We start from the raw sequence: 23,856 nt of genomic DNA, 5'->3' as shown, positions 1-23,856 counted from the left end.
GAGCCGCGTAGACCCTTTGAGAAAGGATCGCAGCAATTTGGGGGCGTTTTAACCTTAGAAGTGCTCAACTGCTGTGCGAACAGTTGTGCTGTCCCTTTTACGGCAGGGAGTTTAGCAATCCAGGTTGGGTTTTCTCGTTGCTGCTGCCTCGGCCGAGGGCTAGTTTGGAATTTTCCTGCCTCCGCCATATGCTTTGCATGGCACTGAAGCAGTGTGGCATCTGTGCCAGGGCACTCCCATTGCATTGCCAAGAGGGACCAGGCGAAACCTAAGTGGGCGTGGCCTGGAGGTGGGTGTGGCTTAGGGAGAGTTCGGAGGGCCAGATAGAGAAGCCCTGCAGGGTCACACTTGGACCCTAATCCTGAGGTTCTCCATGTTTATACTATACCTAAAACGAGGGACGTTGGTGGCACTGTGGGTTAAACCACAGAGCCTAGAACTTGCCGATCAGAAGGTCAGCGGTTCGAATCCCCGCGACTGGGTGAGCTCCCGTTGCTCGGTCCCTGCTCCTGCCAACCTAGCAGTTCGAAAGCACGTCAGAGTGCAAGTAGATAAATAGGCACCGCTCTGGTGGGAAGGTAAACGGCGTTTCCGCGCGCTGCTCTGGTTCGCCAGAAGCAGCTTAGTCCTGCTGGCCACATGACCCGAAGCTGTACGCCGGCTCCCTCGGCCAATAAAGCGAGATGAGCGCCGCAACCCCAGAGTCGGCTACGACTGGACCTAATGTTCAGGGGTCCCTTTCCCTTTACCTAAAAGGATGCGTTTGTGGGCTCCAAAGACGTCAGTCAGACACTTGCATTCCACTTTACGCAGGTACAGTTGAGGGAGAGCCTCTTGTCTTGTGCTGTTAATGATGAGAAATGGGCCTTTCAGTGATCTCCTCCTCTCCACACACACACACAAACACCGGCTAAATTAAGTCTCCGAGATCAACAAAGCGTGCTGGGAACAGGTTGAATCTCGCCTTCTGCTGCCATCACTGGTAATTAACATTTTAAAGGAATTGGAGGTCTTCATTAGGAGAACAACAGGTATAACATAAAGAGGCCAGGCTTGTGGAGAGAGCAGTTCAGGGTTCTCCCCCTGTGGTTCCCACCTTGCATTGAATGACCATTTCTTACATGTCATACAAAGGTAAAGGGACCCCTGACCGTTAGGTCCAGTCGTGACCGACTCTGGGGTTGCGGCGCTCATCTCGCTTTATTGGCCGAGGGAGCCGGCATACAGCTTCTGGGTCATGTGGCCAGCAGGACTAAGCCGCTTCTGGCGAACCAGAGCAGTGCACGGAAACACCATTTACCTTCCCACCGGAGTGGTACCTATTTATCTAGTTGCACTTTGATGTGTTTTCGAACTGCTAGGTGGGCAGGAGCAGGGACCGAGCAACGGGAGCTCACCCCGTCGCGGGGATTCGAACCACCAACCTTCTGATCGGCAAGCCCTAGGCTCTGTGGTTTAACCCATAGCGCCACCCGCTTCCCTTACATGTCATATAAAAAAGGTGGAAAAGGTAAAGGACCCCTGGACGGTTAAGTCCAGTCAAAGGCGACTGTGGGGTTGTGGCGCTCATCTCGCTTTTAGGCCGAGGGAGATGGCGTTTGTCTGCAGACAGCTTTCTGGGTCATGTGGCCTGCAGGACTAAACCGCTTCTGGTGCAGCGGGACACTGTGACAGAAACCAGAGTGCATGGAAACGCCGTTTACCTTCCCACTGGAGCGGTACCTATTTATCTACTTGCGCTGGCGTGTTTTCGAACTGCTAGTTTGGCAGGAGCAGGGACCGGACAATGGGAGCTCACCCCGTCGCAGGGATTCAAACCGCCAACCTTCTGATTGGCAAGCCCTAGGCTCTGTGGTTTAACCCCCAGCGCCACCCAGTTCCCTAAGGCCTTGCAAGTTGTGTGAGTTGGCATTGCAGTCAGTTGCTCCTTCACTGAAATGCAAGGCGTCGCCGCCCTTCACATTGTGTGCTGATGTTGTGAGAGAAACACAATGGGCAACGGGAAGGAACAGCAGCTTCGGTTGACAAGATGGCGGCTTGCGTGCGAGACCTGGGGAGAGACCTCGCCGGCTTGGCCTCCTTCCCAACTGGCTCGTTGCCACCTTGGAAGGACGGCAGGCTGTTAAACCGAAAGTCCCCTTCCCTGGGCGAGAGACGGGCTGCTGAGAGCTCATCTGTGTCCTTTTGGGGGATGAAGCGTTCCCCGTAATGAAGTCTGATGAGCAACCATTTCCTACCCCCATTGGGCAGTCGCCGTTGGATCCGGTTCTGCTGAAATGTGAAGGAGAGAGAAGCAGACGGATCTTAATTGTTTCTTGGTAATGTCATCATGCAGTAAAGCATTAAAGTACTCTTAATTCAGTGCGTATTAAAGACTTTGTCTGGGTCACCTGTTTACAGCTGGCATCTTCACACGAATACGTCAAGAGTCATTATTATTATTATTTATTAATTAAATAAATTTGTATACCACCCTATATCCATAGATCTCAGGGCAGCTCACCACAAGATTTCAATATAAAAACACACAATACAGTGGTACCTCAGGTTAAGTACTTAATTCGTTCCGGAGGTCCGTACTTAACCTGAAACTGTTCTTAACCTGAAGCACCACTTTAGCTAAGGGGGCCTCCTTCTGGAGCACGATTTCTGTTTTCATCCTGAAGCAAAGTTCTGAACCTGAAGCACTATTTCTGGGTTAGCGGAGTCTGTAACATGAAGCGTATGTAACCTGAGCTACCACTGTACATAATAAAAATAAGAACAGAAACAAAGCAATAACCCCACCCCACTTCCACAACACTTTTAATCGTTTTTATTGATTTTCCAATAAAAAACATCCAATTAAATATCCAATCGTAAGACTTCAATTAAAATAAAAAACTAATTTTAAACACATTTTAAAAGGGCATCGGATGTCAATCAGACTAATGCCTGGTTGAAAAGGAACGTTTTCACTTGGCGCTTCAAGGTGTACAATGAAGGCACCAGGCGAACTGGGGAGCCACTGCAGAAAAGGCCCTGTTCTCGTGTTGCCGCCCTCCAGACCTCTCGTGGAGGATGCATACAAAGAGGGGCCTCAGAGGATGATCCCAGGGTCCGGGCAGGTTCATACGGAAAGAGGCAGTCAGTGTGGATGCTGAAATGTTTCTTCACGCAGCGCATTTTTAAACCGTGGAACTCACTGCCACAGGAGGCCGGCTCCTGCCAGAAACTTGAATGGCTTTAAAGGAGGATTCGACAGATAGATGGATCAGCAGCTAATAGCCATGCTGGCTATGCACTCTGAAGGCCTCTGAATACCAATTGCTGGAAACCGCAGGATGGGAGAGGGCTCTCGTGCTCGGATCCTGCTCGCCATTTTCCCACAGGCGTTTGGTTGGCCACTGTGAGAACAGGATGCTGGACTAGATGGGTCACCGGCCTGACCCAGGAGCCAGGCTCTTTTTTTGTGTTTTTATGGAACCTCTCCATCCCAAGTCAGTCTACCTGGATCCCTAGGTTCTTATGGGTATTTGGCCATTGTTTGTCTTACAAGTTACGCAGAGACACTCCATGTCATTTTCTTTTTGGGGGAACGCAGAGGGAAGGTTGGCAAGCAAGAGTCCCCGTCTGCCGGATTATCCCGCGAAACCCTTAATGAAATCATAAGATATCATATCAGATGAGCGACTTCTGTCAAAGGAGCGCTGGACACACGTCGCAAGGCATTAATCCTCCATGCTTCAGCTGTCCCTCAGAAACATAATATTGTTCGGATACATCAAAATGATGCCTCTGAGAAAACACTGGGCATATGTCCGTAGATCCGCAGAGAGCTAAGAGGCATGATTTAGAGAGATGGAATGGGGGGGGGAGCGGGGAAGGAGATTCCCCCTTCCCCCTTCGCTTCCAAACAGGGGTTGTTGCTTTCCAGATTATTGCAAGAACAGAAGATGCTCACAATCAGGACCTGAGCACACAAGAGCACATCTCTACCTCCTGTGGGCCTGAGTCCCATAAGGTAAAGGTAAAGGGACCCCTGACCATTAGGTCCAGTCATGACCGACTCTGGGGTTACGGTGCTCATCTCGCTTTATTGGCTGAGAGAGCCGGCGTACAGCTTCTGGGTCATGTGGCCAGCATGACTAAGCCGCTTCTGGGAACCAGAGCAGCGCACGGAAACGCCGTTTACCTTCCTGCTGGAGCGGTACCTATTTATCTACTTGCACTTTGATGTGCTTTCAAACTGCTAGGTTGGCAGGAGCAGGGACCGAGCAACGGGAGCTCACCCCGTCACGGGGATTCGAACCGCTGACCTTCTGATTGGCAAGTCCTAGGCTCTGTGGTTTAACCCACAGCACCACCATAGTTTATTTCAAATCAGAAGGCGGTGAAGGTCCTGTGAGTGCCTGGAGGCGGTTGGAGGATGGATGGTGGCTAACAGATTGAGGTTGAATCCTGACAAGACCGAAGTACTGTTCTTGGGGGACAGGGGGCGGACGGGGGTAGGGGGACTCCCTGGTCCTGAATGGGGTAACTGTGCCCCTGAAAGGACCAGGTGCGCAGCCTGGGAGTCATTTTGGATTCACAGCTGTCCATGGAGGTGCAGGTCAGTTCTGCATCCAGGGCGGCTGTCAACCAGCTCCATCTGATACGCAGGATGAGACCCCACCTGCCCACAGACTGTCTTGCCAGAGTGGTGCATACTCTGGTTATCTCCAGCTTGGACTACTGCAATGCGCTCTACGTGGGGCTACCTTTGAAGGTGACCTGGAAACTGCAATTAATCCAGAATGCGGCAGCTAGACTGGGGACTGGGAGCGGCCGCCGAGACCACATAACACCGGTCTTGAAAGACCTACATTGGCTCCTGGTACATTTCCAAGCACAATTCAAAGTGTTGGTGCTGACCTTTAAAGCCCTAAACGGCCTCAGCCCAATATACCTGAAAGAGCGTCTCCACCCCCATCGTTCTACCCGGACACTGAGGTCCAGCGCCGAGGGCCTTCTGGCGGTTCCCTCTCTGCGAGAAGCCAAGTTACAGGGAACCAGGCAGAGGGCATTCTCGGTAGTCAGAGAAAAGGCAATGTGCCATTTCAAGCCCCCCCTCCCCCGCAATCTCTTGCGATTACCACTGGAAATGGGATGCGGGTGGCGCTGTGGGTTAAACCACTGAGCCTAGGACTTGCCGATCAGAAGGTTGGCAGTTTGAATCCCCGCGACAGGGTGAGCTCCCGTTGCTCGGTCCCTGCTCCTGCCAACCTAGCAGTTCGAAAGCATGTCAAAGTGCAAGTAGATAAATAGGAACCACTCTGGCGGGAAGGTAAACGGTGTTTCCCTGCGCTGCTCTGGTTCGCCAGAAGCGGCTTAGTCATGCTGGCCACATGACCCGGAAGCTGTACGCCGGCTCCCTCGGCCAATAAAGCGAGAATCGGTCACGACTGGACCTAACGGTCAGGGGTCCCTTTACCACTGGAAATGGACATGTTTAATTCTGAATTCTCCCAGACCAAGAACTGCCCTGCGATTCCGTTTCCCCCTGCTAAGCCAGCTTCGTTGGCAAAATATTGCGCGGACGGGAGAAATCTTAGCATCCTGAATTCTTCCCCCCTCCTCGTTTTCCTTCTTCTGCATCCTCTTTTTGTCAGCGGCAAAGCAGAGGTGGGAACGGATAATCACTCTCCTTCTCCCAGGACTTTAAAATGGAAGCTTTTGTGTGAGTTCCCCCCCCCCCCTTTAATATAAAACACCAAAAAATAATAAAACACACACACACTTTTGGATTCCGTTTCTGCTTGCTGCTGCCTCTCTCAGCCATCGCACGTAGCTGGCTTTGATCACAATTGATCAAAAGGGCGCTTATAACTCTTTGCCCGCAGACACCAGTTTCCCAAACCAGGAGTGCATTTTATCTTACACCTGAATTGTTTAAACGTCTCGCCCTGAACCGATACCCATTCTGTTTCCTCCTCCTTTTGAACTTGCTTCCCCAAATGCTTCCTGTGGCGTTTTTTTGTTTTAATCCAAGCCGTTTTCCCAGTGATGAGATCTAGACAGAGCCTTAAGTGATAAGCTAGTTCCCCATCGCTGGATTCAGAATTGGCTCTCTCTCTCTCAGCAAATAATAATGGGGTGTGTGTGTAGGAATGTATGTGTCTGTACCTAAGTACGAAATGCTTTGACCCCTGAGCAATTTTACTTTCCTCCGTCAAGCTCTAGTGAGAACTGTGTGGGGGCAATTCAGTTGTCATCAGTGGTAGAAACACAGATATATATAAGCTAATTGCAGATAAGCTAAATGGCAACTTCAACCAAGGTTATGGTTACCACACCTTTTTTGGCACCTTTTAATTTTTGAAGCGGAATTTATTATTATCATGCTTATTATTCATCTCATTTCATTTCTGTACCCCTTTATAATTTAAAGAGGGGGAAAAAATCTCAAAGCAGGTTAAAGCATCAAGTCAAACAATAAAACAAAATTCAAGGAGAATATTCCAGATCCTTCTCATAAGGGACATTTGGCTTTCCCCCAATTTATTTACCTACTTAGTTTATAGAGCTGCCCTGTAGCAGAAGGACTCTAGGAAGGCAGTGTGGTGTAGTGGTTAGAGCAGGGGTCAGCAAACTTTTTCAGCAGGGGGCCGGTCTACTGTCCCTCAGACCTTGTGGGGGGCCGGACTATAGTTTGGGGGAAAAAGAAAAAGAATGAATTCCTGTGCCCCACAAATAACCCAGAGGTGCATTTTAAATAAAAGGACACATTCTACTCATGTAAAAACACAAATAACTCAAAGATGCATTTTAAATAAAAGCACACATTCTACTCCTGTAAAAACACACTGATTCCTGGACCGTCCGTGGGCTGGATTGAGAAGGCGATTGGGCCAGATCTGGCCCCCGGGCCTTAGTTTGCATACCCATGAATTAGAGTGTTGGACTAGGACCTTGGGAGATGAGGGTTCAAATCCCCACTCCGTCACGAAGGTCTCTGGGTGACCTTGGAGTCAGTCACAGTCTCTTGGCCCACCTCACAGGGGTGTTGTGGGGATTAACTGAGGAGGGGGTGAACCATGGGAGATAAAGGCAATGAATAAGCTCTTCTGCTTACTTGCTTGAGAAAGCTGGAGGGGCCGGCACCCAGAGATCTCCACATGGTCGCAGTTTGACCCTTACCAGTTGCAAAATGCTCCTGGCGCCTGGCTAATTTCTAACACTGATTTCTGCCGAGGGGACGTGGGTGGCGCTGTGGGTTAAACCACAGAGCCTAGGACTTGCCGATCGGAAGGTGGGCGGTTCGAATCCCTGCGATGGGGTGAGCTCCCGTTGCTCGGTCCCTGTTCCTGCCTACCTAGCAGTTCGAAAGCACACCAGTGCAAGTAGATAAATAGGTACCACTCCGGCGGGAAGGGAAACGGTGTTTCCATGCATTGCTCTGGTTCGCCAGAAGTGGCTTTGTCATGCTGGCCACATGACCCGGAAACTGTACGCCGGCTCCCTTGGCCAGTAAAGCGAGATGAGCGCCGCAACCCCAGAGTCGGCCACGACTGGACCTAATGGTCAGGGGTCCTTTTACCTTTTTATGATTCGCCCAGACCTGAAGCAGCCTTTGGGGTGGGAACCATCAGCTATTTCCTGCTTCCTTCCTATACAGTTTGGACGCGGGTGGCGCTGCGGTCTAAACCACTGAGCCTCTTGGGCTTGCCGATCAGGAGGTCGGCGGTTTGAATCCTCACGATGGAGTGAGCTCCCGTTGCTCGGTCCCTACTCCTGCCAACCTAGCAGTTCGAAAGTACATCAAAGTGCAAGTAGATAAATAGGTACCTCTCCGGTGGGAAGGTTAACGGCGTTTCCGTGCGCTGCTCTGGTTCGCCAGAAACGGCTCAGTCATGCTGGCCACATGACCCGGAAGCTGTACGCCGGCTCCCTCGGCCAATAAAGCGAGATGAGCGCCACAACCCCAGGGTTCTCAAAGCATTCCTGGTGTGAATGTAAGGCTTACCACTTGTAAGCCTTTTGCAAGGGGATGTTGTCGGTTCAAATATGGGGTCAAACCATCGCCAGACAGCTGGCTGCTTAGTCCACTTCACGGCAGTCAGTGAGAGCAGAGCCGCATGCCAGTGTTGGGCGGGGCCAGAGGCAAAAGAGGCGGAGCAACACATGCAAATGTTGCCTGCCCAAGCAAGAGTCATCTTCAGAATTCAAGGACACATTCCCGGCCGGCGAAAACGTGGGGGGTGGGAAGCAGGGGCAGTGAGGGGGTTGGCATTCAGGGGAGATTGTGCATGTCTTGCGGGAGGATGTTGAGGGCCAGGTAGCGAGGCCTGAAGGGCCACACCTGCTCCTTCCACCCCTGGCTTAGGTTAACATTTGCTGGTGCATCTAGGTTCTAGTTTTGCTCTGTCTGCCGTTAAGATTGTGCCTTTGAGGATTTGACGGAGCAAAATCTACGGCGCCGGCTTGGGGAAAGCAGGCTTGAGGCGATCTCTGCTCCACGTGCGTGAGAAAGAGGGGTGATTATTCTGAGCCAAATTTCTGCATTCGTGAGGAACTCTGCTTGGTTGAGCTTATTCCTAAATCTCTGCTCAAGGGTGCCTTAAAATCTGTAGGATAGATTTGGATACAGCTTGGAATTTGGAAGGTGTTTCCTGACTCGCCTGTTCTTCAGTTTGTGAGAGACGAATGCAGTACAGTTGTACCTTGGTTCTCGAACGCTTTGGTACTCGTACGTTTTGGTTCCCGAACGCCGCAAACCCGGAAGTGGGTGTTCCGGTTTTCGAACGTTCTTTGGAACCTGAACGTCCGACGCGGCTTCCGATTGGGTGCAGGAAGCTTCTGCAGCCAATCGGAAGCCGTGCCCTGGTTTCCGAACGTTTTCGGAAGTCGAACGGACTTCTGGAACGGAATAAGTTCGAGAACCAAAGTATCAGGTGCAGCTGAAGAATTCAGAGGTGGTGATGCAAGAGCCCTTCGAGATCTTTGCCACGAATTGTGCTGGTTTTGGCAACAGGAAATGCCTCATTGGGTGACACAAAATGCCTCATTGGGTGACACAGCTTGCCTGGCCTAAGTCCTGAGCTTGCACGCTGCGCCTCTTCAAAGGGGTCCAAGTCTGCAAACGTAGACTGCTTTCGGCTGTGGCTTTGTCACTCACGCTGAGCCTCCCGTGAAGGCTTGGTGGTCATTGATGCTGAGTTTATGCCTCCAACTTTTCGTTCCAGCTCAAGCAGCTGACTCATAGAATCATAGAATCATAGAATCATAGAGTTGGAAGAGACCACAAGGGCCATCGAGTCCAACCCCCTGCCAAGCAGGAAACACCATCAGAGCACTCCTGACATATGGTTGTCAAGCCTCTGCTTAAAGACCTCCAAAGAAGGAGACTCCACCACACTCCTTGGCAGCAAATGCCACTGTCGAACAGCTCTTACTGTCAGGAAGTTCTTCCTAATGTTTAGGTGGAATCTTCTTTCTTGTAGTTTGGATCCATTGCTCCGTGTCCGCTTCTCTGGAGCAGCAGAAAACAACCTTTCTCCCTCCTCTATGTGACATCCTTTTATATATTTGAACATGGCTATCATATCACCCCTTAACCTCCCTCTTCTCCAGGCTAAACATGCCCAGCTCTCTTAGCCGTTCCTCATAAGGCATCGTTTCCAGGCCTTTGACCATTTTGGTTGCCCTCCTCTGGACACGTTCCAGTTTGTCAGTGTCCTTCTTGAACTGTGGTGCCCAGAACTGGACACAGTACTCCAGGTGAGGTCTGACCAGAGCAGAATACAGTGGCACTATTACTTCCCTTGATCTAGATGCTATACTCCTATTGATGCAGCCCAGAATTGCATTGGCTTTTTTAGCTGCCGCGTCACACTGTTGGCTCATGTCAAGTTTGTGGTCAACCAAGACTCCTAGATCCTTTTCACGTGTACTGCTCTCAAGCCAGGTGTCACCCATCTTGTATTTGTGCCTCTCATTTTTTTTGCCCAAGTGCAATACTTTACATTTCTCCCTGTTAAAATTCATCTTGTTTGTTTTGGCCCAGTTCTCTAATCTGTCAAGGTCGTTTTGAAGTGTGATCCTGTCCTCTGGGGTGTTAGCCACCCCTCCCAGTTTGGTGTCACCTGCAAATTTGATCAGGATGCCCTTGAGTCCATCATCCAAGTCGTTGATAAAGATGTTGAATAAGACCGGGCCCAAGACAGAACCCTGTGGCACCCCACTAGTCACTCTTCTCCAGGATGAAGAGGAACCATTGATGAGCACCCTTTGGGTTCGGTCAGTCAGCCAGTTACAAATCCACTGAGTGGTAGCATAGTCAAGACCGCATTTTACCAGCTTCTTTACAAGAATATCATGGGGCACCTTGTCAAATGCCTTGCTGAAATCAAGGTAGGCTACATCCACTGCGTTCCCTTCATCTACCAGGCTTGTAATTCTGTCAACTTGAAGGGGTCTGAATTAGTGCGTCCACCCAGACCAGCACTGGGTTTAGGCAAGGTTCTCCAGAGCACCCCTGAAGGTCGTCAGATCCAGAAAACGTGGTGGTGGTGGGGACAGAGAACAAACGGAAGACAAACCTTCTAAAAATTCCCGTAGATGTAGGAGACCTCGTTTTATATTTAGAAAACCAGCCGAGACATTTTGAGCTGCTTGTGCTTTTTCGGGAGCCGAGCTTGCATAGAGATGAAGGAGTGGTAATTATGGACGGCGATGCTTTTCAGCTAAGGAACAGAGCGCTTCTTAAAGGGCAAGAGATTCTGGGGAGGGAAATGTGACGCTTTCTTTTCTCGCTGAGAATTGTGCTTGATGGTTCCCAACCCCAACCCCGCAAAGCAAGAGGGCGGAGGGAGAAGGGGGTGGGAGGCTTAGGTAAGAATAACCTAAGTTATGATGCTCAAATTTTAAAGGAAATGCGTTCTGAAGGCAGTAATCATTTTTTAATAAAGTATTTGCATTCTACAGACTCCTTGGCCTTGCATATTATTAAGCGCTCATGTATATAATGAGGGTGGGAGCAATTAATGCATATGAATGCATTTTCGGCTTACCCTTGAAACAGAAGAGCTAGCTTGAAATGGAGCGGGGAAGCTTTTTAAATGGAAAAAGCAGAAATAAATTGTTCTTCTGCGTTCACCTTTTTTGCCTGCTCCATCGTGTCAGGATCCCTTTGAGTCTCTCTCCCCCAAGTCTTTTTTTTTTTTCTCTTTCTTTTTTAACAGTCACATCTCGCCTTTCCTTCAAGGAAACACACGTGGTTTTCCTCTTTCTTCCTGCTTTTCCTCACGCCAACCCTGTGAGGTAGGCCAGGCTAAGGGAGGCGGCAACTGGTCCAAGGTCACCCACTGAGCACCACTGCTGAGTGGAGAGATTTGAACCTGGACCTCCAAGCCCCTAGTCTGACACTCTAACCCATGGTTTCACCAGACTTGGGTCTCCAGCTGTTTTTGGACTACAACTCCCATCACCCCTAGCTAGCAGTACCAGTGGTCAGGGGTGATGGGAATTGTAGTCCAAAAGCAGCTGAAGACCCAAGTTTGGGCAAACCCGCTCTAACCTTAGGCCTGGGGGCCGAATGCAACCCTTCGAGGCTCTGTGCCTGGCCCTCGGGGCTCTCTCCAGGCCTCACCCCTCTCCCCAGCCCTACATCATATCCTCATTGAGTGTTTCTTTTCCTGACCGCAATGTGCCCTTGATCATTCAGCGCCCTTCCCACTTTTGCCTGCTAGCCCCGCCCACCACGGACCTGGCCCTTGTCCCTTGGGAAGTTAGAGAGATCCCTTGGGCTGAAAAGGGCTTCCCCACACCTGCTGTAGCTGCTGGAAGCAGTGAAGAACCACCGACTGGGGTGTATTGGCCAGTACCCGAGACGCAATTTTGTGCTGGGTCTCTTTCCCTTCGCCTGCAGGGTGTGAGTCGATCAGCTTGCCCGCAGCTGAGGTGGACAACTTTGTTAAATTGCTCCAGGGCAGGCATAGGCAAGCTCCGGCCCTCCAGATGTTGGGGACTACAATTCCCATCACCCCTAGCTAACAGGACCAGTGGTGAGGGGTGAGGGGAATTGTAGTCCCCAACATCTGGAGGGCCAGAGTTTGCCTAGGCCTGCATTGAGGTAAGACCACAGAACCGAAACAATCTCTGCATGGCTGTTCTTAAAGAGAAGTTAGAAGGCCATCTGCCGGGGGTTATTTGGCTGAGATTCCCACACTGCAGGGGTTGGACTAGATGCCCTTGGGTTTCCTTCCATATCTACTATTCCGCGATTCTATTCTTCTCCTCTTTATTCCTGCCCTCCCTTCCTCTGCTGCCTCCCTTATGATTTCAGATTGTAAGCTCCTCCAGGCAGGGACCTCCCCTCTTCATAAACTGAAGTATGCAGTGAGGATGCAATGTAAACAACAATCCAGGCTGCCAGCGGTGGCTGCGCATCTTTCACGCTTGGAAATTTAATTGTTTTTTGAATGCCTTCCAATCTTCCAAAGTATGTGTGTATATATATATATATATATATATATATATATATATATATATATATATATATTTTTCCCGTTCTGACCCAGTGCCCTATTAAAATCGCATGCTGAGCGACTTAGCGGCCTGCAAGCAACTTCTCCAGCTGCGCTGAAGGAAAGTGCCAAAATTGTGCCCAATAGGAACCCTGAAGGCTGTTTTCTCTCTCGCTCGCTGTCTCATTAGGTTGCTCCTAATGTGTTCTGAAAAGCCCAAAATTAGGTACGGAGGGTTTTTTTTAAATTTGCGTGGCTAAACCACAGAGCCTAGGACTTGCTGATCAGAAGGTGGGCGGTTCGAATCCCCACAACGGGGTGAGCTGCTGTTGCTCGGTCCCTGCTCCTGCCAACCTAGCAGTTTGAAAGCACTCCAGTGCAAGTAGATAAATAGGTACCACTCCGGCGGGAAGGTAAACGGCGTTTCCGTGCGCTGCTCTGGTTCGCCAGAAGCGGCTTAGTCCTGCTGGCCACATGACCCGGAAGCTGTACGCCGGCTCCCTCGGCCAATAAAGCGAGATGAGCGCCGCAACCCCAGAGTCGGTCACGACTGGACCTAATGATCAGGGGTCCCTTTACCTTAAGACAGGAAATGTAATCGGCCGTTTTGAGTGTCTCTGGAAGGGGCTTTGGGAAATGTGGATTTCCCAGGGTACCCGAGTCTTGATCTTTTTTTATGTTGGGTCTTCATGGGAAGCCACATATCCCAGGGCTATCCTGGCTGCCCTGGAGGGGCAACTCTCTTGTGGGGAAAGGTTGCAACGCTTGCGACTTTTGTTAGCATTCTGGGTCCAAGGGCAGCCCTATGCTCAGAGCATTGCAGTAGTCCAGCCTGGAAGTGACCGGTGGCTGCAGACTGTGTGCATTCTTGGCTGTAGATCACGGGGAAAGAGAAGAGAGAGGCTACCATCTTTCTTTTTTTCCTTTTTTCCATATCATTTTTATTAGTTTTACAATAATACTTTCCGTTGCAATATCACATATTATACATTTTGGCTTTTCAGGGCCCAGGCTTCCTTCAAACCTTCCTTACGATTTTCTGTCTTTCATTTCAGATTTCTGCATTTTCACTATTTCACCATTGCTTTAAAATCAAAAACGTTGAAACATCATGCGTTCTTATTCTTATCTGCAGTGGTTTTCCTTACAAATCTTCTTGCGATCCTACAAACATGTATTTGATTTAATACAAGTGTACAAATTTAATACAAATGTACAAATTTGGCCCAGTCCTTGATTGACTTTTGGTCCTGCTGTTCTCAGATTCTTCCCGTCATTTTGGCCAGTTCCGCAGACTCCATCAGCTTCAGTTGCCATTCTTCCTTTGCCGGTAGTTCCTCTTGTTTCCACTTCTGAAGCTACTACCTTTCATGCCTTGTTTGTGAGATTATTTCGTGTAGGGGAGGGAATCTTCTGTTGCTCTTGGACATGGGTAGTCAAACTAAGTACCGGGGGCCGGATGTGGCCCAATCGCCTTCTAAATCTGGCCCACAGACGGTCCAGGAATCAGCAAGTTTTTACATGAGTAGAATGCGTGCTTTTTAATAAAATCATCTCTGGGTTATTTGTGGGGCATAGGAATTTGTTCATTTACCCGTATTTTTCACTCTATAAGACGCACCAGACCACAAGACGCACCTAGTTTTTGGAGGAGGAAAACAAGAAAACAAATATTCGGAATCTCAGAAGCCAGAACAGCAAGAGGGATCGCTGTGCAGTGAAAGCAGCAATCCCTCTTGCTGTTCTGGCTTCTGGGATAGCTGCGCAGCCTGCATTCCCTCCATAAGACGCACACACATTTCCCCTTACTTTTTAGGAGGGAAAAAGTGAGTCTTATAGAGCAAAAAAATACGAAATAGTCCGCCCCCCCCCCACAAGGTCTGAGGGACAGTGGACCGGCCCCCTGCTGAAAAAGTTTACTCTTGGAGAACAGAGTGCTTGGCTGCATGCAAAGGTCTGCAGCAGCCACCTTGGAAAATCTTTCACAGTCTAAACTTATGTGTTTTTCACTCCCTCCGCAGGTCTTGACGCCGTTCCAGAGGCGCTGTGAGTTCTGCTAAACTGGGGGGGCCGCCAGGCCGGGGTCAGAGACCTCCACCCGCCACCAGCATGAATCCTGCCTCGGGATTAACACTGCTGCTCCCCCTTGCCAACCTCGTCTACTTGCTGCTGATGGGCTGCACCGCTGAAAGTAAGTGAAGCACACACACCCCACACCCCAAAAACCCCACAATCTATTCTGGTATCATGTGCTCATTTTCTGAAATTGCACAGTCTTCGTTTAAAACATATCCTCAGGTCTGGGTGCGAATGAGTAGGATGCTCTCTGCATGCTGTCAAGGTGCTCATTGTTATTGCATGTTTTTTTACTCTAAGGATTTGAAGAAGCCGGTCTCTGTTGGTGTGTGGGAATCGGGGAGAGGAGTCCCTAAAATCTAAGAGCTCCTTGTAGATGAGCTGATAGAGCCTTTGGTGATCTCTTGTAGCCAAGTAAACACAGTCTTAACAATGAGTCCATAAGTGACTGTGGAGGCCAATTCTGGATCCACACATCCTTCCACAGTGGGGACATTGGTTTCCAGGTGGGAGTTGATCACGGTGTGGATTTGCCAATCGTAGCACGTTTCTCCCTTGCGTTCTGAGTTCGAGTGTCTTCAAAGCCCATGACACCTTTGGTAAAGGCTGTTCTCCAACTGGATCGCATGCAGGCCAGTGTTTCCCAGTTGTCAGTGTTTATACTACATTTTTAAAGATTTGCCTTGAGAGAGTCTTTACATCTCTTTTGTTGACCACCAGCAATACGCTTTCCATTTTTAAGTTCGGAATAGAGTAGTACTTGCTTTGGAAGACGATAGTCAGGCATCTGAACAACATGGCCAGTCCAACATGACAGCCCTGAAAGAATGTGTCTCTCTCTACAAATGGGTGCTAAGATCTTCAGATGTGCACCATCTCTAGGTCCCATCTACTGCAGAGGCAATGGTTGGTGGTGACACAAGAGACAGAGCCTTTTCTGCAGCTGCTCCCAAGCTGAGAAAGACAAGACCCTTTTAGTGCACCTGGTTGGTCTCTCTGAGGATGCTGGACTATGTAGGTGAGCCAATGTTGGCCTGATCCAGCAGGGCTCAGTGGCTTAGCAGGGTCTCTTATCCCTTGCTACTGGAATCTATTTTAACTGGAGATGTCAGGTCCTGTGCTTAGGCAGGGAGACTCATCCCAGCTCGGCCGTAAAGCTTGAGATAGCCGAGGCAGTCTTGTGTCAGTGGTCTCTCAGCCCTGCCTTCCTCAAACATGTTCAGTCCAACATGACAGCCCTGAAAGAATGTACCCATAAATAGGTACTGCTCCGGCGGGAAGGTAAACGGCATTTCCGTGCGCTGCTCTGGTTCGCCAGAAGCGGCTTAGTCCTGCTGGCCACATGACCCGGAAGCTGTACGCCGGCTCCTTCGGCCAATAAAGCGAGATGAGCGCCACAACCCCAGAGTCGGCCACGACTGGACCTAAGTGTCAGGGGTCCCTTTACCTTTACTTTACCACTGTAGTTGAGTTGGGAATAGAAAACCCCACGGAACAGTCATACACTTACTTTTTTGGGGAGGGTCTCCCCAAAATCTTCCATCTCTGGTTGGTGGTTCCTTCTCTCGTATTTCATGCTGTTGTGGTGGGAGAATTTGTGACAGTTCCTCTTTTTCTGCCCCCCTTCTCTCTCTCTCTCTCTCTCTCTCTCTCTCTGTTTCTTTTGCATCCAAGGACACTGAATTAAACTCAAGTGTCACCTTGTTTAACTGCTTGATCAAATTAAATCAAGTCACAGTGATGTCATCTTCTCTTCCCACACTTCCATCCCTCTGTTAGTGCTATATAAATAAGTCAGATGGGGCGGGGGCGGGGGGGGGAACAAGAGGACAAGGTGAGCAACGGGAACCCTTGGCAGGTTCTTCAGCTGGAATTAAAAACAGCGCTGCAATTGAGTGGAGTCGCGTGATTCCTCTGAACGTTTAAGATTGGCTCTTGGGTGGGCTTAGATTAGATGAATTAGATTAGAAAAGGACAACGAAAATTATGGAGCGACGCCCCTTTGAGGGAAAGGTCTATATAAATCGGGTTACTGCAATGCATTGTATGTAGGACTGCCTCCGAAGACGGTTTGGAAACTTCAGCCGATGCAGATTTTGGGGCAAGATGGTTTGATCATATCATGCCAATCCTGGCCCAAATGCACCGGCTGCTGGTTAGTTTCTGGCCCAAATCAAAGCGCTGGTTTTGACGTAAAGGTAAAGGTAAAGCGACCCCTAACCATTAGGTCCAGTCGTGACCGACTCTGGGGTTGCGGCGCTCATCTCACTTTATTGGCCGAGGGAGCCGGCGTACAGCTTCCAGGTCATGTGGCCAGCAGGACTAAGCCGCTTCTGGCGAACCAGAGCAGCGCACGGAAACGCCGTTTACCTTCCCGCCAGAGCGGTACCTATTTATCTACTTGCACTGGTGTGCTTTCGAACTGCTAGGTTGGCAGGAGCAAGGACCGAGCAACGGGAGCTCACCCCGTCGCAGGGATTCAAACCACCGACCTTCTGATCGGCAAGTCCTAGGCTCTGTGGTTTAACCCACAGCGCCACCCGTGTCCCAAAGTGCTGGTTTTAACTTACAAAGCCTTAAATGGTCCAGGACTGCAAAAGCTCAAGGACCCCCTCTCTGTATGTGAACTGACCCGGACCGTGAGATCATCATCCATGCCCTTCTTCATCTGCCGCCTCTGCCAGAGGTCCGGAGGTGTGGCAGCATGAGAACAGGGCCTTTTCTGCAGTGGCTCCCTGTTTGTGGGACACTCTCCCCAGCACTGATGGCGCCAAGGTTGCAGGTTCAAACCCCCCCCCCCATAGGACAGTTGCATATTCCTGCATTTCAGGGGTCTTGGATTAGATGATTCTCACGGTCCCTTCTAACTCTCCAATTCTATGATTCTATATCTTCAGGCACCAGGCTTAAAACATCCCTCTTTTCCCAGGCCTTCAGCTTTTTTGGGGGGGTATGGTTTTTGTTACTATTATGGTATGCATTTCCTGTAAGCAGCCCTGTGATTTTTTGGATGAAGGGTGGTATAGAAATTTAATAAATGGATTTTAAAAAGTAAAAATACTCCTTCTCTATATTCCTCAAACCTGGGAGGTTGAACCCTCTCTATATTCCCTTTTGGGATCTGTCCTTCCAGTGAGCACTCAGGGCTGATTTCCTTCGGAATGGATAGGTTTGATCTTCTTGCAGTCCATGGGACTCTCAAGGGTCTCCTCCAGCACCAGAATTCAAAAGCATCCATTCTTCAGCGATCAGCCTTCTTTATGGTCCAGCTCTCAATTCCATACATCACTACTGGGAAAACCATACGGACCTTTGTTGGCAAGGTGGTGTCTCTGCTTTTTAAGATGCTGTCTAGGTTTGTCATCGCTTTTCCCAAAGTGGTTTCTCCCAACCCTTTTCTCTCCATGGTTTTAGTTAGGAACGTCAAAGGGTCTATTTGCCCAGATTTTTCAAGCTTTTAGTCAGTTCGTTTGAAGGCAGGTGGATTGAAGCAGGAAGAGATTTATTTCCATATACAGTAGGCACACAGAAATATGAATATGAATTTTATTTATACACTAGCCTAGTTTAAGATACTCTAAAGTATCAGCTCCACCCCCCCAAAAAAAACCCCTTTAATTGACTCAAGAGCATAGCATCATGAAGAGGGGGAAGAGAAGAGAGAAAGGGGCGGGGGGAGTGAAAAGGCAGGAGCTATTTGAATAATTTATTGTCCTTTGAAGTTGCAAGAGAAATTTCATCTGCCTTGGGGAGTAATTTCTCCCCGTTCTAAAAGGGTTTTCTCCTCCTTTTAAACTCATCTAGAGGATGGTGGTTTTGGGTGGTGTGTAGGGTAGATTCCCCCCTCTCCTTTTTGCATTTTCTGCATAATTAATGAAGCCATCACTCTCCTCTCTCTCTCTCTCTCTCTCTCTCTCTCTTTTCCTTTTCTGTCTCTTACAAACCTTAGAAAAGGAGAGGAGATGGTTGTGGGGGAAGGGATTTCTTCTTAATTAATAGAAATCATTAGAGATGGTTAGATCACATAGATAGATCCATAGGCAGACCAGGGGTCAGCAAACTTTTTCAGCAGGGAGCCGGTCCGCTTTCCCTCAGACCCAGAGATGCATTTTAAATAAAAACACACATTCTTCTCATGTAAAAACACCAGGCAGGCCCCACAAATAACCCAGAGATGGATTTTAAATAAAAGGACCCATTCAACTCATGTAAAAACACGCTGGTTCCTGAACCATCTGCGGTCTGGATTTAGAAGGTGATTGGGCCGGATCCAGCCCCCGGGGCTTAGTTTGCCTACCCATGATAGAAGCCATAAGGTTCCTTTTAAAGCCATCTATGTTGGGTTAGGGTTAGGGTTTGACTAACTTTTGCAAAAAGACAAAACAGTGATCCTAATTATACCAAGAAATGGAAAACATCTAAAGAAGGCAGTTAAGGAAAGGAAAAATGACTCAAATTGAGATGGTGGATGGAAGTCAGTCCAAAAGATTAGAATATTAAGGTTTGATAATTTAGAATTGCAATTATGGGGAACGGGTGGTTGGGAAAGATATTTAGTTGTTATGTATTTTTATGCATTTTTTTATCTTTAGGGTTAGTTTGAATTACGGTATGTATGGAAAATGTCTATGGATGTATGCAAAGCAAAATGTAATAAAAATATTATTTTTTAAAAGGCTGCTTTCACACGGCAGTTCGTTTCCTTAACGGCTAATTCCCGCACCAAATGTGAGCTTTAGCATGACGCATTCTGCAAAACCGAGGGAGTACACTGCGTGCTTATCACTCATTTCTCTGCTATTCGATTCCACGTTATATCTGAGCTTTTGCACCACATAAAAGCCACTTCCGGAAATCTAGCAGAGCATATTGGAAGTTCAGCACTCATGTGTTATTTCATGTGGGGGGGGGGTTCATTTGCAGGCCCCTCAAACCAGAAAAGTGTGGGAGGGAAGTGACAGCCTCCTTGCTGTCGCTCCCACCCCCTCCTCTGGGCTGGGGGGCAGAGAGGCTGGTCCTGCAGCGCCAGTTCTGTGGCCTGCTCCTTCTCTGAGCCCCTTGGTGGCAGAGGGCTGCCATGTGGTCCCTGCCCCTTTGCGGGAGGGGTACTCTTCCTTCCCAGCCTGGGGCCCCCACTGTATTTGTCCTGGGGGCACCCAGAGGGGAAGTAGCTGCCTGAGTCCTGTTAGAATTCCTGCTCCATGATTGCAGTCATGGGATTGTTGTCTTTCACATGACGGTATATGTTTTGACTCCACAGAGTGGGAAGTGATGGAAACAGGATGTTTGTGTTACTGTGTTCCATGAAGTGGGACTACAGTGGTACCTCGGGTTAAGTACTTAATTCGTTCCAGAGGTCCGTACTTAACCTGAAACTGTTCTTAACCTGAAGCACCACTTTAGCTAATGGGGCCTCCTGCTGCTGCCACGCCGCTGGAGCACGATTTCTGTTCTCAACCTGAAGCAAAGTTCTTAACCTGAAGCACTATTTCTGGGTTAGCGGAGTCTGTAACCTGAAGCGTATGTAACCCGAGGTACCACTGTATTGTCCTTTGTTCTTTTTCTCTTTGCTGTCTGATGCTAGAGAGAGAGGGAGCCATGTTGCAGTGCTCCGTGTGTGTTTGTATGTAAAGAAAGTAGATTAGCCAAAATGCTGAGTTGCTGAGGTCTGTTACGCAACTGTGAAGACACTGCAGATCCCTAAGTGTGCCGGTGTCTGTTGGCATCGGTCACTTTGATGTTCGGGAAGAGGAAAGCTTTTGAAGCTCCCGAACGAAAGACCTGGAGGGAGAGAGCATGCCAGTCGGGCATGTGTCTCTGCCAGGGTCCTACTCGAGTGTAGGACAAGCTCCTGACAAGTCCCTCAGGGGCGTTTCCTCCTCGTCGCCGCTGCACAGGTATTAATCCTTGTGATCCACTGCGGCAGGTCTCCCACCTCTTCCTAGCTGGACATGATAGAGTCACATTGGCTCTGGGTGGACGCAGCCGTGGTGCTAGCCAATCCACCATCTCAGTCGCCTGCCCAGCGGCCTCCCCTCCGCTGGTGCCCTGCTGCTGGTGCTGGGTTGCGCCGATGGCGCTGAAGACCTTCCGGACCCAGGAGCTTCCTGCACTCAACTGGAAGCGGTGTCGGATGTTTGGCTTCCGAAAAACGTTCACAAACCAGAACACTTATTTCCAGGTTTGCGGCGTTCGAGATCCAATTTGTTCGGGAGCCAAGCTGTTTGAGTAGCAAGGTACCACTGTAGTTGTGGTAGTTGACATCTGATGGGAGGGTGTTCCACAGATAGGGCTCCACCACCGAGAAAGCCCTCTGCTTTGTTCCCTGTAACTTCACTTATCACAGTGAGGGAACCGCCAGAAGGACCTCGGTGCTGGATCTCAGTGTCCGGGCAGAACGATGGGGGTGGAGACGCTCCTTCAGGTATACTGGGCCGAGGCCGTTTAGGGCTTTCAAAGTCAGCACCGACACTTTGAATTGCGCTCAGAAACGTCCTGGGAGCCAATGTAGATCTTTCAGGACCGGTGTTATGTGGTCTCGGCGGACACTCCCAGTCACCAGTCTAGCTGCCGCATTCTGGATTAGTTGTAGTTTCCGGGTCACCTTCAAAGGTAGCCCCACGTAGGGCACATTGAAGCAGTCTAAGCAGGAAAAAACCAGAGTATGGACCACTCTGTCGAGACAATGCGCAGGCAGGTAGGGTCTCAGCCTGTGTACCAGATGGAGCTGATAAACAGCTGCCCTGGACGCAGAATTGACCTGCGCCTCCATAGACAGCTGTGAGTCCAAAATGACTCCCAGGCTGCGCACCTGGTCCTTCAGGGGCACTTCTTGTTTCTTTTCTTTTTTTATAGGTTGGGGAAATTTGAGGCATCAACACCTTTTGCTTCTAAGACAGTTATATAAACCTTTTGCCAAAGAAGAGAGGGGGTGTTGAAGAGCTTTAATTGTAATCAAAGTGCTGACACCGTGTTCACTATAACGTTGCAAGCAGCTATGCTATAATATCCGTCCAGCAGAAACGAAAGGGAGGGGGTGGATTGGTAATTCATACCCAGAGTACCTAACTGCAGACATATGTTTGCAAATCAATTTTGCTGCTCTCCTATCTCTCCAGGAGTAACCTCAAACCAAGCGCAAGTGTTTATGTTGAAATACCCTCTCCTCTCCCTGCTTTTAGAAGACAGGCAGGTTTCTTAAAAGTCTTATTATACAGTGGCACCTCGGGTTAAGTACTTAATTCGTTCCGGAGGTCCGTTCTTAACCTGAAACTGTTCTTAACCTGAAGCACCACTTTAGCTAATGGGGCCTTCTGCGCCGCCGGAGCACGATTTCTGTTCTCATCCTGAAGCAAAGTTCTTAACCTGAAGCACTATTTCTGGGTTAGCGGAGTCTGTAACCCGAAGCATATGTAACCCGAGGTACCACTGTACACACTCAAGTCAGGTTCGGGAAAAGTAACACACTCCATGAGGCTCAGAAAACACACACAATCAGGCTCTGGGGGAGGGAATCCAAGATCAGGTGGGGGTGGAGGGCAGAGGGTGCTCTCATTCTCTGCATTCACCCAGCCCTCTGCGGGGGGCACCCGGTCCCCCCCCATTCTGCACCCGGAGACCCCCCCCCGTCCCCATGCTATGGCACTGACAGGAGCGAGCCAGCAGTAAATCACATGGAACAAGTTGGAATTAGCAAAACCAGGGTCTACACAGGAGTGTGTCGGGGCCTCACAAGCGCAGCAACTCAACCTCCATCAGATCTTGCCCCCGTGAAGCGGTTGCCAAGACTTCAAGGTCCCGCCTCCCCAGAGCTGTCTTATACCTCTTCCTCTCCAGGATTTCTTCCTCCAGGCGCTCTGAGACTGCGCCTGTGCACCTGTCTTGGCTCCTCTCACGTCATGCCTCTCCTGGTTCTGCGAAACCAGGTGGGCAACAGGACGGGGAGACACCTGTGTCTCTTTACCAGCCAGACTCCTCTCTCCCTTCTCCCAGCCTCTGATTCTGAACTGCTCTCTGCCACAGACTCTCCCCGCTCACTAAGCCCTGTTACCTCTTCTGCTTTGGACACCTCTTCCTCCCAGTTTTCTCCCTCCTGTCTCTCTGACCTTCTTCCTCGGCTGGTCCCCCCCCCCCCTCACACCTCTGCATCCATGACAATCCAGCAGGCTCTTCTCATCTTACCATCTCTCTGCTGTGCAAATTTGCAATATAAGGGCAATTTCGGGCCCCCATCACCTAACCTGTCCCTTATCTGTGGTGGTAGAGTGCCCAGACATAAGGTCAATCACATTCTATGGCAGGGGTCAGCAAGCTTTTTCCAGCCGTGGGCCAGTCCACCGTCCCTCAGACCTTGTGAGGGGCTGGACCATATTTTGGAAAAAAATAATAATGAACAAATTCCTATGCCCCACAAATAACCCAGAGATGCATTTTAAATAAAACACATTCTAAAGGTAAAGTGACCCCTGACCATTAGGTTCAGTTGTGACCAACTCTGGGGTTGCAGCGCTCATCTCGCTTTATTGGCCGAGGGAGCCGGTGTACAGCTTCCGGGTCATGTGGCCAACATGACTAAGCCGCTTCTGGCGAACCAGAGCAGCGCACGGAAACGCCGTTTACCTTCCCGCCGGAGCGGTACATATTTATCTACTTGCACTTTGACATGCTTTCGGACTGCTAGGTTGGCAGGAGCAGGGACCGAGCAACGGGAGCTCACCCCGTCGTGGGGATTCGAACCGCCGACCTTCTGATCGGCAAGTCCTAGGCTCTGTGGTTTAACCCACAGCACCATTCTACTCATGTAAAAACACCAGGCAGGCCCCACAAATAACCCAGAGATGCATTTTAAATACCGTATTTTTTGCACCATAACACTCACTTTTTTCCTCCTAGAAAGTAAGGGGAAATGTCTGTGCGTGTTATGGAGCGAATGCCTGCGGGTGGCGGGGGGGATCTGCTGCAGTCGTGAACAGAGGATCCATGGTTCCCCTTCCTTCCCTCCTCCGTGGTTACAAAGCATGGATCCACATGGATCCTCAGGATTTTTGCATTGGGCTACTCCAAACTCACTGTCAGATCACATGTCTGTGGCCACAGCATGAACCACAAAAATCATATATCCACTATTTCGTTTAGAATTTCTTTTTCTTGTTTTCCTCCTCTAAAAACTATGTGCGTGTTATGTTCTAGTGCGTGTTATAGAGCGAAAAATACGGCAAAAGCACACATTCTACTCATGTAAAAACACCGGCCAGGCTCCACAAATAACCCAGAGGTGCATTTTAAATAAAAGGAC

At 49.6% G+C, this 23,856-nt stretch overlaps 1 protein-coding gene across 14 annotated transcripts in view; it reads left to right on the top strand.

Moving 5' to 3' along the window:
- The window catches only part of PTPRS (protein tyrosine phosphatase receptor type S), a 308,002-nt gene that overhangs the window by 112,178 nt on the left and 171,968 nt on the right, over positions 1–23,856 (top strand). For 9 of the 14 annotated variants that reach the window (XM_083594342.1, XM_083594339.1, XM_083594334.1 and 6 more), the window contains exon 1: positions 14,547–14,676. In XM_083594342.1, coding sequence (XP_083450468.1) covers positions 14,595–14,676 — 82 coding nt within the window. In that variant the 5' untranslated portion in view covers positions 14,547–14,594. Of the gene's footprint in view, positions 1–14,500; positions 14,677–23,856 lie in introns of those variants that run through there. The other 5 variants (XM_083594329.1, XM_083594333.1, XM_083594331.1 and 2 more) reach the window with 2 other exon arrangements.

This window comes from Podarcis filfolensis (assembly GCF_964270895.1).
Source record: "Podarcis filfolensis genome assembly, chromosome: 18".
In the NCBI taxonomy this organism is placed as follows: domain Eukaryota; kingdom Metazoa; phylum Chordata; class Lepidosauria; order Squamata; family Lacertidae; genus Podarcis; species Podarcis filfolensis.
This window is presented reverse-complemented; position numbering and strand designations above follow the sequence as displayed.